A 14,281-nucleotide genomic window follows, 5' to 3' on the forward strand; every position below is an offset into this window, starting at 1 on the left:
TTCTGTGTGGAACCTTCTCTGTGTGGAACCTTCTCTGTGTGGAAACTTCTCTGTGTGGAACCTTCTGTGTGGAAACTTCTCTGTGTGGAAACTTCTCTGTGTGGAACCTTCTCTGTGTGGAACCTTCTCTGTGTGGAAACTTCTCTGTGTGGAACCTTCTGTGTGGAAACTTCTCTGTGTGGAACCTTCTCTGTGTGGAACCTTCTCTGTGTGGAACCTTCTCTGTGTGGAACCTTCTCTGTGTGGAAACTTCTCTGTGTGGAACCTTCTCTGTGTGGAACCTTCTCTGTGTGGAACCTTCTCTGTGTGGAACCTTCTCTGTGTGGAACCTTCTCTGTGTGGAACCTTCTCTGTGTGGAAACTTCTCTGTGTGGAACCTTCTCTGTGTGGAACCTTCTCTGTGTGGAACCTTCTCTGTGTGGAACCTTCTCTGTGGAAACTTCTCTGTGTGGAACCTTCTCTGTGTGGAACCTTCTCTGTGTGGAAACTTCTCTGTGTGGAAACTTCTCTGTGTGGAACCTTCTCTGTGTGGAACCTTCTCTGTGTGGAAACTTCTCTGTGTGGAACCTTCTCTGTTTGGAACCTTCTCTGTGTGGAACCTTCTCTGTGTGGAACCTTCTCTGTGTGGAACCTTCTCTGTTTGGAACCTTCTCTGTGTGGAACCTTCTCTGTGTGGAAACTTCTCTGTGTGGAAACTTCTCTGTGTGGAACCTTCTCTGTTTGGAACCTTCTCTGTGTGGAACCTTCTCTGTGTGGAACCTTCTCTGTGTGGAACCTTCTCTGTGTGGAACCTTTTCTGTGTGGAACCTTTTCTGTGTGGAACCTTTTCTGTGTGGAACCTTCTCTGTGTGGAACCTTCTCTGTGTGGAACCTTCTCTGTGTGGAAACTTCTCTGTGTGGAAACTTCTCTGTGTGGAACCTTCTCTGTTTGGAACCTTCTCTGTGTGGAACCTTCTCTGTGTGGAACCTTCTCTGTGTGGAACCTTCTCTGTTTGGAACCTTCTCTGTGTGGAACCTTCTCTGTGTGGAAACTTCTCTGTGTGGAAACTTCTCTGTGTGGAACCTTCTCTGTTTGGAACCTTCTCTGTGTGGAACCTTCTCTGTGTGGAACCTTCTCTGTGTGGAACCTTCTCTGTGTGGAACCTTCTCTGTGTGGAACCTTTTCTGTGTGGAACCTTTTCTGTGTGGAACCTTTTCTGTGTGGAACCTTCTCTGTGTGGAACCTTCTCTGTGTGGAACCTTCTCTGTGTGGAAACTTCTCTGTGTGGAACCTTCTCTGTGTGGAACCTTCTGTGTGGAACCTTCTCTGTGTGGAACCTTCTCTGTGTGGAAACTTCTCTGTGTGGAACCTTCTGTGTGGAAACTTCTCTGTGTGGAAACTTCTCTGTGTGGAACCTTCTCTGTGTGGAACCTTCTCTGTGTGGAAACTTCTCTGTGTGGAACCTTCTGTGTGGAAACTTCTCTGTGTGGAACCTTCTCTGTGTGGAACCTTCTCTGTGTGGAACCTTCTCTGTGTGGAACCTTCTCTGTGTGGAAACTTCTCTGTGTGGAACCTTCTCTGTGTGGAACCTTCTCTGTGTGGAACCTTCTCTGTGTGGAACCTTCTCTGTGTGGAACCTTCTCTGTGTGGAACCTTCTCTGTGTGGAAACTTCTCTGTGTGGAACCTTCTCTGTGTGGAACCTTCTCTGTGTGGAACCTTCTCTGTGTGGAACCTTCTCTGTGGAAACTTCTCTGTGTGGAACCTTCTCTGTGTGGAACCTTCTCTGTGTGGAAACTTCTCTGTGTGGAAACTTCTCTGTGTGGAACCTTCTCTGTGTGGAACCTTCTCTGTGTGGAACCTTCTCTGTGTGGAACCTTCTCTGTGTGGAACCTTCTCTGTGTGGAACCTTCTCTGTGTGGAACCTTCTCTGTGTGGAACCTTCTCTGTGTGGAACCTTCTCTGTGGAACCTTCTGTGTGGAACCTTCTCTGTGTGGAACCTTCTCTGTGTGGAACCTTTTCTGTGTGGAACCTTCTCTGTGGAACCTTTTCTGTGTGGAACCTTTTCTGTGTGGAACCTTCTCTGTGGAACCTTTTCTGTGTGGAACCTTCTCTGTGTGGAACCTTCTCTGTGTGGAACCTTCTCTGTGTGGAACCTTCTCTGTGTGGAACCTTCTCTGTGTGGAACCTTCTCTGTGTGGAAACTTCTCTGTGTGGAACCTTCTCTGTGTGGAACCTTCTCTGTGTGGAACCTTTTCTGTGTGGAACCTTCTCTGTGTGGAACCTTTTCTGTGTGGAACCTTCTCTGTGTGGAAACTTCTCTGTGTGGAAACTTTTCTGTGTGGAACCTTCTCTGTGTGGAACCTTCTCTGTGTGGAAACTTCTCTGTGTGGAACCTTCTCTGTGTGGAACCTGCTGATTTACCTATTTCATCCAATGTGTTTTTGTAACACCTGAAATCACAAGAACTTCCATCTCAGCCAAAAGTATAAACCTGGAGGAGAACCAGTTCTTGAGGAGGAGAACGAGTTCTTGAGGAGGAGAACCGGTTCTTGAGGAGGAGAACCGGTTCTTGAGGAGGAGAACCGGTTCTTGAGGATGAGAACCTGTTCTTCAGGATTAGAACCGGTTCTTGAGGAGGAGAACCGGTTCTTGAGGAGGAGAACCGTTTTTTGAGGAGGAGAACCGTTTTTTGAGGAGGAAAACCGGTTCTTGAGGAGGAGAACCGGTTCTTCAGGAGGAGAACCAGTTATTGAGGAGGAGAACCAGTTATTGAGGAGGAGAACCAGTTCTTGAGGAGGAGAACCAGTTCTTGAGGAGGAGGAGAACCAGTTCTTGAGGAGAAGAACCTGTTCTTCAGGATGAGAACCTGTTCTTCAGGATGAGAACCGGTTCTTGAGGATGAGAACCGATTCTTGAGGAGGAGAACCGGTTCTTGAGGAGGAGAACCGGTTCTTGGGGAGAACCAGTTCTTGAGGTTCTTGAGGAGAACCGGTTCTCCTCCTCAAGAACTGGGAGATGTTTCTTCAGGATCATCTGGATCCACATCATGGATGTGTCTGTTTCACTCTCGACAGGAAGTGAGAGAAGAAGAAGAAAAGACAATGAACAAACACAAGTGAAATTAAATAGTAAATATAGTTTGATAGAAGAAGTGTTTATCAGAGGACAGAGCTCATACTTCCCCCAGAGTTGCTGCTAGGGCAGCGGAGCTGAAACTGTAGCTTTATATTTCTGTTCATAACTGGCCTGAACATAAGTCATTTAAAGAGGAACGTTTTAATCCTGGTCTTAAATGAAGAGACTGTGTCGCCTCTTTATCAAGGACAGGACTCTACCTCCTACTGTGCTTTTAGAGACTATTGGCACCACCAGAAGGCTCTACCTCCTACTGTGTTTTTAGACTCTTGGACCACCAGAAGGCTCTACCTCCTACTGTATTTTTAGAGACTCTTGGACCACCAGAAGGCTCTTCCTCCGACTGTGCTTTTAGAGACTCTTGGACCACCAGAAGGCTCTTCCTCCTACTGTGCTTTTAGAGACTCTTGGCACCACCAGAAGGCTCTACCTCCTACTGTGCTTTTAGAGACTATTGGGACCACCAGAAGGCTCTACCTCCTACTGTGCTTTTAGAGACTATTGGCACCACCAGAAGGCTCTACCTCCTACTGTGTTTTTAGACTCTTGGACCACCAGAAGGCTCTACCTCCTACTGTATTTTTAGACTCTTGGACCACCAGAAGGCTCTACCTCCTACTGTATTTTTAGAGACTCTTGGACCACCAGAAGGCTCTTCCTCCTACTGTGCTTTTAGAGACTCTTGGACCACCAGAAGGCTCTTCCTCCTACTGTGCTTTTAGAGACTCTTGGCACCACCAGAAGGCTCTACCTCCTACTGTGCTTTTAGAGACTATTGGGACCACCAGAAGGCTCTACCTCCTACTGTGCTTTTAGAGACTATTGGACCACCAGAAGGCTCTTCCTCCTACTGTGCTTTTAGAGACTCTTGGACCACCAGAAGGCTCTACCTCCTACTGTACTTTTAGAGACTCTTGGGACCACCAGAAGGCTCTTCCTCCTACTGTGCTTTTAGAGACTCTTGGACCACCAGAAGGCTCTACCTCCTACTGTGCTTTTAGAGACTCTTGGCACCACCAGAAGGCCAGCATGTTGAGAGTGAAGAGCTCTGATTGGATGAGATGGTTCTATAGTATCTTTGATGTGGGAGGGGCCATGTCATTTATGGCTTTGTAAATCAGGAGGAGGAGTTTAAATGTGATTCTAAACTGGACAGGAGCCAGTGAAGAGACTCCAGCACCGGCGTAATGTGCTCTCTTCTTTTAGTTCCTGTTGTAATCTTGCTGCTGCATTTTGAACCAATTAAAGCTTTTTATGGAGCTTTTAGGACCTGCTGCGAGCAGGAGTTACAGGAGAATCTAGACGTTACAAATGCAGATGTTGTTTCAGCTCTGCTGTGGTGGGCTCTGGACCCTGCTGTGGTGGTGGGCTCTGAACCCTGCTGTGGTGGGCTCTGAACCCTGCTGTGGTGGGCTCTGAACCCTGCTGTGGTGGGCTCTGGACCCTGCTGTGGTGGGCTCTGGACCCTGCTGTGGTGGGCTCTGAACCCTGCTGTGGTGGGCTCTGAACCCTGCTGTGGTGGGCTCTGGACCCTGCTGTGGTGGGCTCTGGACCCTGCTGTGGTGGGCTCTGGACCCTGCTGTGGTGGGCTCTGGACCCTGCTGTGGTGGGCTCTGAACCCTGCTGTGGTGGGCTCTGAACCCTGCTGTGGTGGGCTCTGAACCCTGCTGTGGTGGGCTCTGGACCCTGCTGTGGTGGGCTCTGGACCCTGCTGTGGTGGGCTCTGAACCCTGCTGTGGTGGGCTCTGAACCCTGCTGTGGTGGGCTCTGGACCCTGCTGTGGTGGGCTCTGAACCCTGCTGTGGTGGGCTCTGAACCCTGCTGTGGTGGGCTCTGCATGTTTGAAGGACGTGGAACACAAACACTTTGGAGTGAAGTATTTATTATAGTAAGAATAGTGTATAATCAGGGGGAGAATGTCCTTGAGGAGACAGGAATGGGGTCTAGGACACAAGTGGAGCTTTTAGAGGACATATGGGCTGAAGTTATCTCTACTTTTACAGGATTTAATTTAATAACTTTATTAGTAACAGTTCATTTCAGGTGAGTCTGAAACAAATGTGTATTTTGTGTATTTTGTCACATGATCTGTTGAAGCCAATAAACATCGCATTCAATGGACTGTCTTTTTGCGCATGCGCTCTGACTGCAAACCCCTCTCCAGAAGGGCGCCAGCTACAGGCCAGCCCGCGTAACTGCAACACGGGGTTGTTTACTCCAGAGACACGGGACCGGGAGAACCGAGGGGCCCCGCACCGGGAGAACCGAGGGGCCCCTCTCAAACACGGCGGAGTCCCGGGTCCAGCTTCAGTCCTGGTTCCGAAGTCTGGAGCTTAATTAGAAGAAGTGTGAAACCGACCAATCACGCACCGCGCACGAGCCCGCGCACGAGCTTGGTTTTGTGACGCAATTCACGCTACGTCACTTCTGTTTCAGCAAACGGAGTTTTACCGCTCTTTTTAGACAAACGACACATCCATTTCCATAAATTATTATTAAAAGACTATAGAAAATACACATGCATTCAATGGTTCAGCTTCCTGTTTCCTGGCAACGTTTTCAGCACGTTTGACCATTAAGAAGATATAATATTTTAAATTAATTGCTATGGCAACAGTTCCGCCCACTCTGAAACCCATGGATATTTAAAACAATACGCATAAGCCTGCATTGGCGGTTAGTACAGTATAAAGTAACATTAAGTGTTTAGGACAAACTAAACGCTCACGCTCTTCAGGACATTTTACTTTTACAGACTTAGTCCTTGTTTTTAGTTTATCCATATCTTGACTACACGAGTTTAGACTTCTATTTTAACGGTATCAATTACGTTTTATGAATACGTCCATATGTCAGGAAAGTGATCTAACCTCATGTATATTGTATCTTAAAACGATCTGAATTATACACTATTTCTCCAGAGCCGTTAGAACGAACCGACCGTCCCAAAATGGCCGCGGCCCGTGACGCATAGCTGTGGTGTGACGCTAGAGCGCGCGCGCCGCTGTGACCGCTTCCTCTGCTTTCGTTTGCGCCATTTTGGACAGGGGGGTCCGCGGGCTCCGGGTGTATTGTCTGAGAGGACGCGGAGCAGGCGGCACGTCCTCCACTGTCAGCCCGAGAACAGGCGCGTTTCACCGGCGCGTTTCACCCGCTTCAGGAGCAGTTCAGAGCCGCTTTCAGAGGAGATGTCAGGCCGCTGCTCGCACTGCCCGGGTCCGCTTTAGGAGCTCCGGGGTTCCGCCGTGTGAGCTGCGGAGGAGGCGCGGGGGACACTGGTTCCCGTTTCCCGGCGAGAGGAAGGGGTGAGGCGGCGTCTGTGTGGGGGAGAGACCGGGAGAGAGAGCCAGCATCCGGGAGGAAACTGCCCGATCCTCGGAGGTCCAAACCCGGGCTGAGAGAGCGAGACCGCGGCGGTGCTGGAGGTGTGAGCAGGTAAAGTTCCCCGGGACCAAAAGAACCGGGTTTGTACTTTTTAGTTTGTCCTGGTTTAGACCCGTTTTAGTCCAATTTATGTTATTTACTGTGTCCTTTTTACAGGTTTAAGGTAAAGTTCTCTGTTTCTGTTTTAAATGTGACAATATGTTCAGTGGGTCCGGGGTGGGTCCACGGTGGGTCCACGGGTCTTGGAGTGACCCTCATACTTAGTTCAGACCAACAGGAACCAAACAAACCCAAATAGTAAAGCGGCGTTCACACTTTCATTCATCGAAACTAAACCTGGTTTGGTCCTGTTCTAGTCCAAGTCCAAGTCCACATCAGGACTGAACCTGTGAATGCAGATCTCACACACCAGATTGCAGATTACATGCAATTTTATTTTGCAGTGTCAAACTTAGACCTGGTTTAGTTCTGGTTTAGACCTGGTTTAGTCCTGGTTTAGTCCTGGTTTAGACCTGGTTTAGACCTGGTTTAGTCCTGGTTTAGTCCTGGTTTAGTCCTGGTTTAGTCCTGGTTTAGACCTGGTTTAGTCCTGGTTTAGGCCTGGTTTAGACCTGGTTTAGTCCTGGTTTAGACCTGGTTTAGGCCTGGTTTGGACCTGGTTTAGTCCTGGTTTGGACCTGGTTTAGTCCTGGTTTGGACCTGGTTTAGGCCTGGTTTAGTCCTGGTTTGGACCTGGTTTAGTCCTGGTTTGGACCTGGTTTGGACCTGGTTTAGTCCTGGTTTGGACCTGGTTTAGTCCTGGTTTGGACCTGGTTTAGTCCTGGTTTGGACCTGGTTTGGACCTGGTTTAGGCCTGGTTTAGTCCTGGTTTAGTCCTGGTTTGGACCTGGTTTAGTCCTGGTTTGGACCTGGTTTAGTCCTGGTTTGGACCTGGTTTAGTCCTGGTTTGGACCTGGTTTAGTTCTGGTTTAGACCTGGTTTAGTCCTGGTTTAGTCCTGGTTTAGACCTGGTTTAGACCTGGTTTAGTCCTGGTTTAGTCCTGGTTTAGTCCTGGTTTAGTCCTGGTTTAGACCTGGTTTAGTCCTGGTTTAGGCCTGGTTTAGACCTGGTTTAGTCCTGGTTTAGACCTGGTTTAGGCCTGGTTTGGACCTGGTTTAGTCCTGGTTTGGACCTGGTTTAGTCCTGGTTTGGACCTGGTTTAGTCCTGGTTTGGACCTGGTTTGGACCTGGTTTAGTCCTGGTTTGGACCTGGTTTAGTCCTGGTTTGGACCTGGTTTAGTCCTGGTTTGGACCTGGTTTGGACCTGGTTTAGGCCTGGTTTAGTCCTGGTTTAGTCCTGGTTTGGACCTGGTTTAGTCCTGGTTTGGACCTGGTTTAGTCCTGGTTTGGACCTGGTTTAGGCCTGTTTTTCTGGTGCAGACTCTGCTCCTCTCTCCTTTCCTCCCTCCCTTCCTTCCTCCTCCCCTCTCTCTCCCTCCCCCATGCTCCGAGCCTGTCCAACCCGCTGCTCTCTCTCTCCCTCCTCCATCTCACCCGCCCACCTCCCTCCCTCTCTTCCTCCCCCCTCTCTCCCTCTCCCTCCCTCTCTTCCTCCCCCCTCTCTCCTCTCTCCTCTTCCTCCTCCTCCCCTCTCTCTCCCTCCCCCATGCTCCGAGCCTGTCCAACCCGCTGCTCTCTCCCTCTGCCCCTGTTTTCCCCTCTCTCTCCCCCTCTCTCTGCCCTCCCTCCTCCCCCTCGTTCCTACCCTGTCCTTCCTTTCCTCCTCTCCCCCCCTTCTCTCTCTTTGTGTTCCTCCCCCTCCTCACTCTTCCCTCACCCCCCTCTCTTCCCCCTCTCTGTGTGGGTGTGTGTCTCCCTCCTCCTCCTCTCCCTCTCCTCCTGTCCTTCCTTTCCTCCCTCCACACTCTTTGTGTTCCTCTCTCTCCCTCCTCCTCTCCCTCTCCCTCCTCCTCCCCCTCCTCCTCTCCCCTCCCCTCTCTGTGGGAGTGTGTCTCTCTCCTCGTTCTTTGTGTGTCTCCCTCTCTCTCCCGCCCTCCTCCCTCCCTCTCTCACTGCAGACATGTTGGAGAGGCTCAATAGGAGGCGCCATTCTCTATCAGGAGCACAGCTTAAAAAAAAAAACACTGTCTCACCCTCTGTCTCATCCCAGCCAGACCTGTGACCCCAAGACTGGGCCGGGCCTGGGGGCCGGGTATGGGTCTGGGGGCCGGGTCTGGGGGCCCTGTCTGGGTCTGGGGGGCCCGGTCTGGGTCTGGGGGCCCGGTCTAGGGGCCGGGTCTAGGGGCCGGGTCTGGGGGCCCGGTCTGGGGGGCCCGGTCTGGGTCTGGGGGGCCCGGTCTGGGTCTGGGGGGCCCGGTCTGGGTCTGGGTCTGGGGGCCCGGTTAAACAAAGTGTTGCTCAGTATGAAACACGTGTAATATAACTATGATCTTTATTGTCAGAATATTATTCCTGTATTGTCATTATTTTAGTTTTGTTCTACATGTTTGTTTGTTTGTTTGTTTGTTTGTTTGTTTGTAATGCCATTGTGTTTGTGTGACCTGAAGTATTATATTTCTAAAATGTTCTGACACAAAACAATGAGAAATATTTCAATGACTCAAAACAACCTGAAGCGGCGTCAACTCTTCACTCACAGTAAAGCCAACAAACATTAGCACGCTAACAAACATTAGCACGCTAACAAACATTAGCACGCTAACGAACATTAGCACGCTATCGAACATTAGCACGCTAACGAACACTGGCACGCTAACGAACACTGGCACGCTAGCAAACACTGGCACGCTAGCAAACACTAGCACGCTAGCAAACGTTAGCACGCTAGCAAACGTTAGCACGCTAGCAAACATTAGCACGCTAGCAAACATTAGCATGCTAATGTTTACTGATGATACTCATGATGAGGCGTGTGTTCCTCAGGTCTCAGGATGTTCCAGCTGCCGGTCAATAACCTGAGCAGTCTGCGGAAGGCGCGCCGGAACGTGAAGAAGGCTCTGGGCGACATCGGGCTCGACTTCGCCCGAGAACACATCGATGTGAGTCGCACACGTTCTAAGCACTCTTACTTCTGCATTCAAATCACGAGTGTGCTTAACAGTCGCTTGATTTCTCAAATCGGCGAAGAATCCTCTTATTCTTTTAGGCTAATGTGTTTTAGCCTTTAGCTCTGCGACAGAAACACTTTATAAATACGCAGGTTTCCTCATATTTACATGGGACGTTAAAGTCTGATGCTCAGTTGAAGGGCCCGCGGGGTAAAGGGCCCGCAGTTGAAGGGCCCGCAGTTGAAGGGCCCGCGGGGTAAAGGGCCCGCAGTTGAAGGGCCCGCGGGGTAAAGGGCCCGCGGGGTAAAGGGCCCGCAGTTGAAGGGCCCGCAGTTGAAGGGCCCGCGGGGTAAAGGGCCCGCAGTTGAAGGGCCCGCGGGGTAAAGGGCCCGCAGTTGAAGGGCCCGCGGGGTAAAGGGCCCGCAGTTGAAGGGCCCGCGGGGTAAAGGGCCCGCAGTTGAAGGGCCCGCGGGGTAAAGGGCCCGCAGTTGAAGGGCCCGCGGGGTAAAGGGCCCGCAGTTGAAGGGCCCGCGGGGTGAAGGGCCCGCGGGGTAAAGGGCCCGCGGGGTAAAGGGCCCGCGGGGTAAAGGGCCCGCAGTTGAAGGGCCCGCAGTTGAAGGGCCCGCGGGGTAAAGGGCCCGCAGTTGAAGGGCCCGCAGTTGAAGGGCCCGCGGGGTAAAGGGCCCGCAGTTGAAGGGCCCGCGGGGTAAAGGGCCCGCAGTTGAAGGGCCCGCGGGGTAAAGGGCCCGCAGTTGAAGGGCCCGCGGGGTGAAGGGCCCGCGGGGTAAAGGGCCCGCGGGGTAAAGGGCCCGCGGGGTAAAGGGCCCGCGGGGTAAAGGGCCCGCGGGGTAAAGGGCCCGCGGGGTAAAGGGCCCGCGGGGTAAAGGGCCCGCGGGGTAAAGGGCCCGCGGGGTAAAGGGCCCGCAGTTGAAGGGCCCGCAGTTGAAGGGCCCGCGGGGTAAAGGGCCCGCAGTTGAAGGGCCCGCGGGGTAAAGGGCCCGCAGTTGAAGGGCCCGCGGGGTGAAGGGCCCGCGGGGTGAAGGGCCCGCGGGGTAAAGGGCCCGCGGGGTAAAGGGCCCGCGGGGTAAAGGGCCCGCGGGGTAAAGGGCCCGCGGGGTAAAGGGCCCGCGGGGTAAAGGGCCCGCGGGGTAAAGGGCCCGCGGGGTAAAGGGCCCGCGGGGTAAAGGGCCCGCGGGGTAAAGGGCCCGCGGGGTAAAGGGCCCGCGGGGTAAAGGGCCCGCGGGGTAAAGGGCCCGCAGTTGAAGGGCCCGCAGTTGAAGGGCCCGCGGGGTAAAGGGCCCGCAGTTGAAGGGCCCGCGGGGTAAAGGGCCCTTGATGTTGTTGATGTTGTTCTTTCTTTCAGGACTTTAAGGAGTTCGAGCCTCCAGAGGTTTACGTCAAACACACGTGTTGGGACGACGTGTGCTCCTGGGAACCGTCCCACACCAAAGTGCAGGTACTGTAATGTAATAAAGAACTGTAATAACGTAATAAACATTAAAGGACTGTAATAATGAAATAAAGGACTAATAATGTAATAAAGGACTGTAATATAAGGGACTGTAATAATGCAATAAGGGACTTTAACAAGGGAGTGTAATAATGTAATAAAGGACTGTAATATAAGGGACTGTAATAATGCAATAAGGGACTTTAACAAGGGAGTGTAATAATGTAATAAGGGACTGTAATAAGGGACTGTAATAAGGACACACGCTGCAGTTCTAGTTTGTTACTCTTCAAGTACAACCTCAGTTAACATGAAGTGTTCACGCTGAGAAGCTGAGGCTGTGGATGCTTATGACAGTTATTACTATGGTTATTACTACTATTATTACTATGATTTTTACTATTATTACTATGATGATTATTACTACTATTATTACTATGATTATTATTACTATTACTATGATTTTTACTATTATTACTATGATGATTATTACTACTATTATTACTATGATTGTTATTACTATTACTATGATTTTTACTATTATTACTATGATGATTATTACTATGATTATTACTACTATTATTATTATTACTACTATTATTACTTTGATTATTACTACTATTATTACTATGATTATTACTACTAATATTACTATTATTACTGATTATTATTACTACTAATATTACTATGCTTATTACTACTATTACTATGATTATTACTATTACTACTGTTATTACTACTATTACTATGCTTATTACTACTATTACTATGATTATTACTACTATTACTATGATTATTACTATTATTATTACTGCTATTATTACTACTGTTATTACTATGATGATTATTACTACTAGTATTACTACTATTACTATTACGATTATTACCATGATTATTACTACTATTACTATGATTATTACTATTATTACTATTACGATTATTACCATGATTATTACTACTATTACTATGATTATTACTACCATTATTACTATTACTATGATTACTACTATTATTACTATGATTATTACTACTATTATTACTATGATTACTACTATTATTACTGTGATTATTATCATGTTTGTGTTTGTGTGTTTATGACGTGTGTGTGTGTGTTCATCAGGTTGTGTGTGTGTGTGTGTGTGTGTGTGTGTGTTCATCAGGTTGTGTGTGTGTGTGTGTGTTCATCAGGTTGTGTGTGTGTGTGTGTGTGTTCATCAGGTTGTGTGTGTGTGTGTTCATCAGGTTGTGTGTGTGTGTGTTCATCAGGTTGTGTGTGTGTGTGTGTGTGTTCATCAGGTTGTGTGTGTGTGTGTGTGTGTTCATCAGGTTGTGTGTGTGTGTGTGTGTTCATCAGGTTGTGTGTGTGTGTGTGTGTTCATCAGGTTGTGTGTGTGTGTGTGTGTTCATCAGGTTGTGTGTGTGTGTGTTCATCAGGTTGTGTGTGTGTGTGTGTGTGTGTTCATCAGGTTGTGTGTGTGTGTGTGTGTGTTCATCAGGTTGTGTGTGTGTGTGTGTGTGTTCATCAGGTTGTGTGTGTGTGTGTGTGTTCATCAGGTTGTGTGTGTGTGTGTGTGTGTGTGTGTGTGTTCATCAGGTTGTGTGTGTGTGTGTGTGTGTTCATCAGGTTGTGTGTGTGTGTGTGTGTGTGTGTTCATCAGGTTGTGTGTGTGTGTGTGTGTGTGTGTTCATCAGGTTGTGTGTGTGTGTGTGTGTGTGTTCATCAGGTTGTGTGTGTGTGTGTGTGTGTGTTTATGACGTTGTGTGTGTGTTCATGACGTGTGTGTGTGTGTTCATGACGTGTGTGTGTGTTCATGACGTGTGTGTGTGTGTGTGTTTCATAATGGTTTTGTGTGTTCATGAGGTTTTTTGTGTGTGTGTTGCAGGTTGTGTGTGTGTGTGTTTCATAATGGTTGTGTGTGTTGCAGGTTGTGTGTGTGTGTGTTTTATAATGGTTGTGTGTGTGTGTGTTTCATAATGGTTGTGTGTGTTGCAGGTTGTGTGTGTGTGTGTTTTATAATGGTTGTGTGTGTGTGTGTTTCATAATGGTTGTGTGTTGCAGGTTTTGTGTGTGTGTGTGTGTGTGTTTCATAATGGTTGTGTGTGTGTTGCAGGTTGTGTGTGTGTGTGTGTGTTTCATAATGGTTGTGTATGTGTGTGTTGCAGGTTGTGTGTGTGTGTTTCATAATGGTTGTGTGTGTGTTGCAGGTTGTGTGTTCATAATGGTGTTGTGTGTTGCAGGTTGTGTGTGTGTTTGTGTTCATAAAGGTTGTGTGTGTGTGTTGCAGGTTGTGTGTGTGTTTGTGTGTTCATAAAGGTTGTGTGTGTGTGTTGCAGGTTGTGTGTTGCAGGTTGTGTTTGTGTGTTTCATAATGGTTGTGTGTGTGTTGCAGGTTGTGTGTGTGTGTGTGTGTGTGTTTCATAATGGTTGTGTGTGTGTGTGTTGCAGGTTGTGCGTGTGTGTTTCATAATGGTTGTGTGTGTGTTGCAGGTTGTGTGTTCATAATGGTGTTGTGTGTTGCAGGTTGTGTGTGTGTTTGTGTTCATAAAGGTTGTGTGTGTGTGTTGCAGGTTGTGTGTTGCAGGTTGTGTGTGTGTGTGTGTGTTCATAAAGGTGTTGTGTGTGTTGTGTGTTCATAAAGGTGTTGTGTGTTGCAGGTTGTGTGTGTTCATAAAGGTTGTGTGTGTGTGTTGCAGGTTGTGTGTGTGTGTGTGTGTTCATAAAGGTGTTGTGTGTGTTGTGTGTTCATAAAGGTGTTGTGTGTGTTCATAAAGGTGTTGTGTGTGTTGTGTTGCAGGTTGTGTGTACATAAAGGTGTTGTGTGTGTTGTGTTGCAGGTTGTGTGTTCATAAAGGTGTTGTGTGTTGCAGGTTGTGTGTGTGTTCATAAAGGTGTTGTGTGTGTTGTGTTGCAGGTTGTGTGTTCATAAAGGTGTTGTGTGTTGCAGGTTGTGTGTGTGTGTTCATAAAGGTGTTGTGTGTGTTGTGTTGCAGGTTGTGTGTTCATAAAGGTGTTGTGTGTTGCAGGTTGTGTGTGTGTGTGTGTTCATAAAGGTGTTGTGTGTGTTGTGTTGCAGGTTGTGTGTTCATAAAGGTGTTGTGTGTTGCAGGTTGTGTGTGTGTGTGTGTTCATAAAGGTGTTGTGTGTGTTGTGTTGCAGGTTGTGTGTTCATAAAGGTGTTGTGTGTGTTGTGTTGCAGGTTGTGTGTTCATAAAGGTGTTGTGTGTTGCAGGTTGTGTGTGTGTGTGTGTTCATAAAGGTGTTGTGTGTGTTGTGTTGCAGGT

The 14,281-nt window shown here is 48.8% G+C and overlaps 1 protein-coding gene across 2 annotated transcripts in view; it reads left to right on the plus strand.

The window, feature by feature from the left end:
- Positions 1–6,144: 6,144 nt before the first annotated feature.
- Positions 6,145–14,281, plus strand: part of adnpb (activity-dependent neuroprotector homeobox b) — a 14,223-nt gene continuing 6,086 nt past the window's right edge. The window contains exons 1-3 of one of the 2 annotated variants that reach the window (XM_072459640.1): positions 6,145–6,552; positions 9,432–9,540; positions 10,913–11,005. In XM_072459640.1, coding sequence (XP_072315741.1) covers positions 9,433–9,540; positions 10,913–11,005 — 201 coding nt within the window. In that variant the 5' untranslated portion in view covers positions 6,145–6,552; position 9,432. Of the gene's footprint in view, positions 6,553–9,424; positions 9,541–10,912; positions 11,006–14,281 lie in introns of both variants that reach the window. The other variant, XM_072459639.1, reaches the window with a different exon arrangement.

Source organism: Eucyclogobius newberryi, unplaced genomic scaffold, assembly GCF_026437365.1.
Source record: "Eucyclogobius newberryi isolate DKJ021-1_F unplaced genomic scaffold, fEucNew1.0.hap1 SCAF_241, whole genome shotgun sequence".
NCBI lineage: Eukaryota > Metazoa > Chordata > Actinopteri > Gobiiformes > Gobiidae > Eucyclogobius > Eucyclogobius newberryi.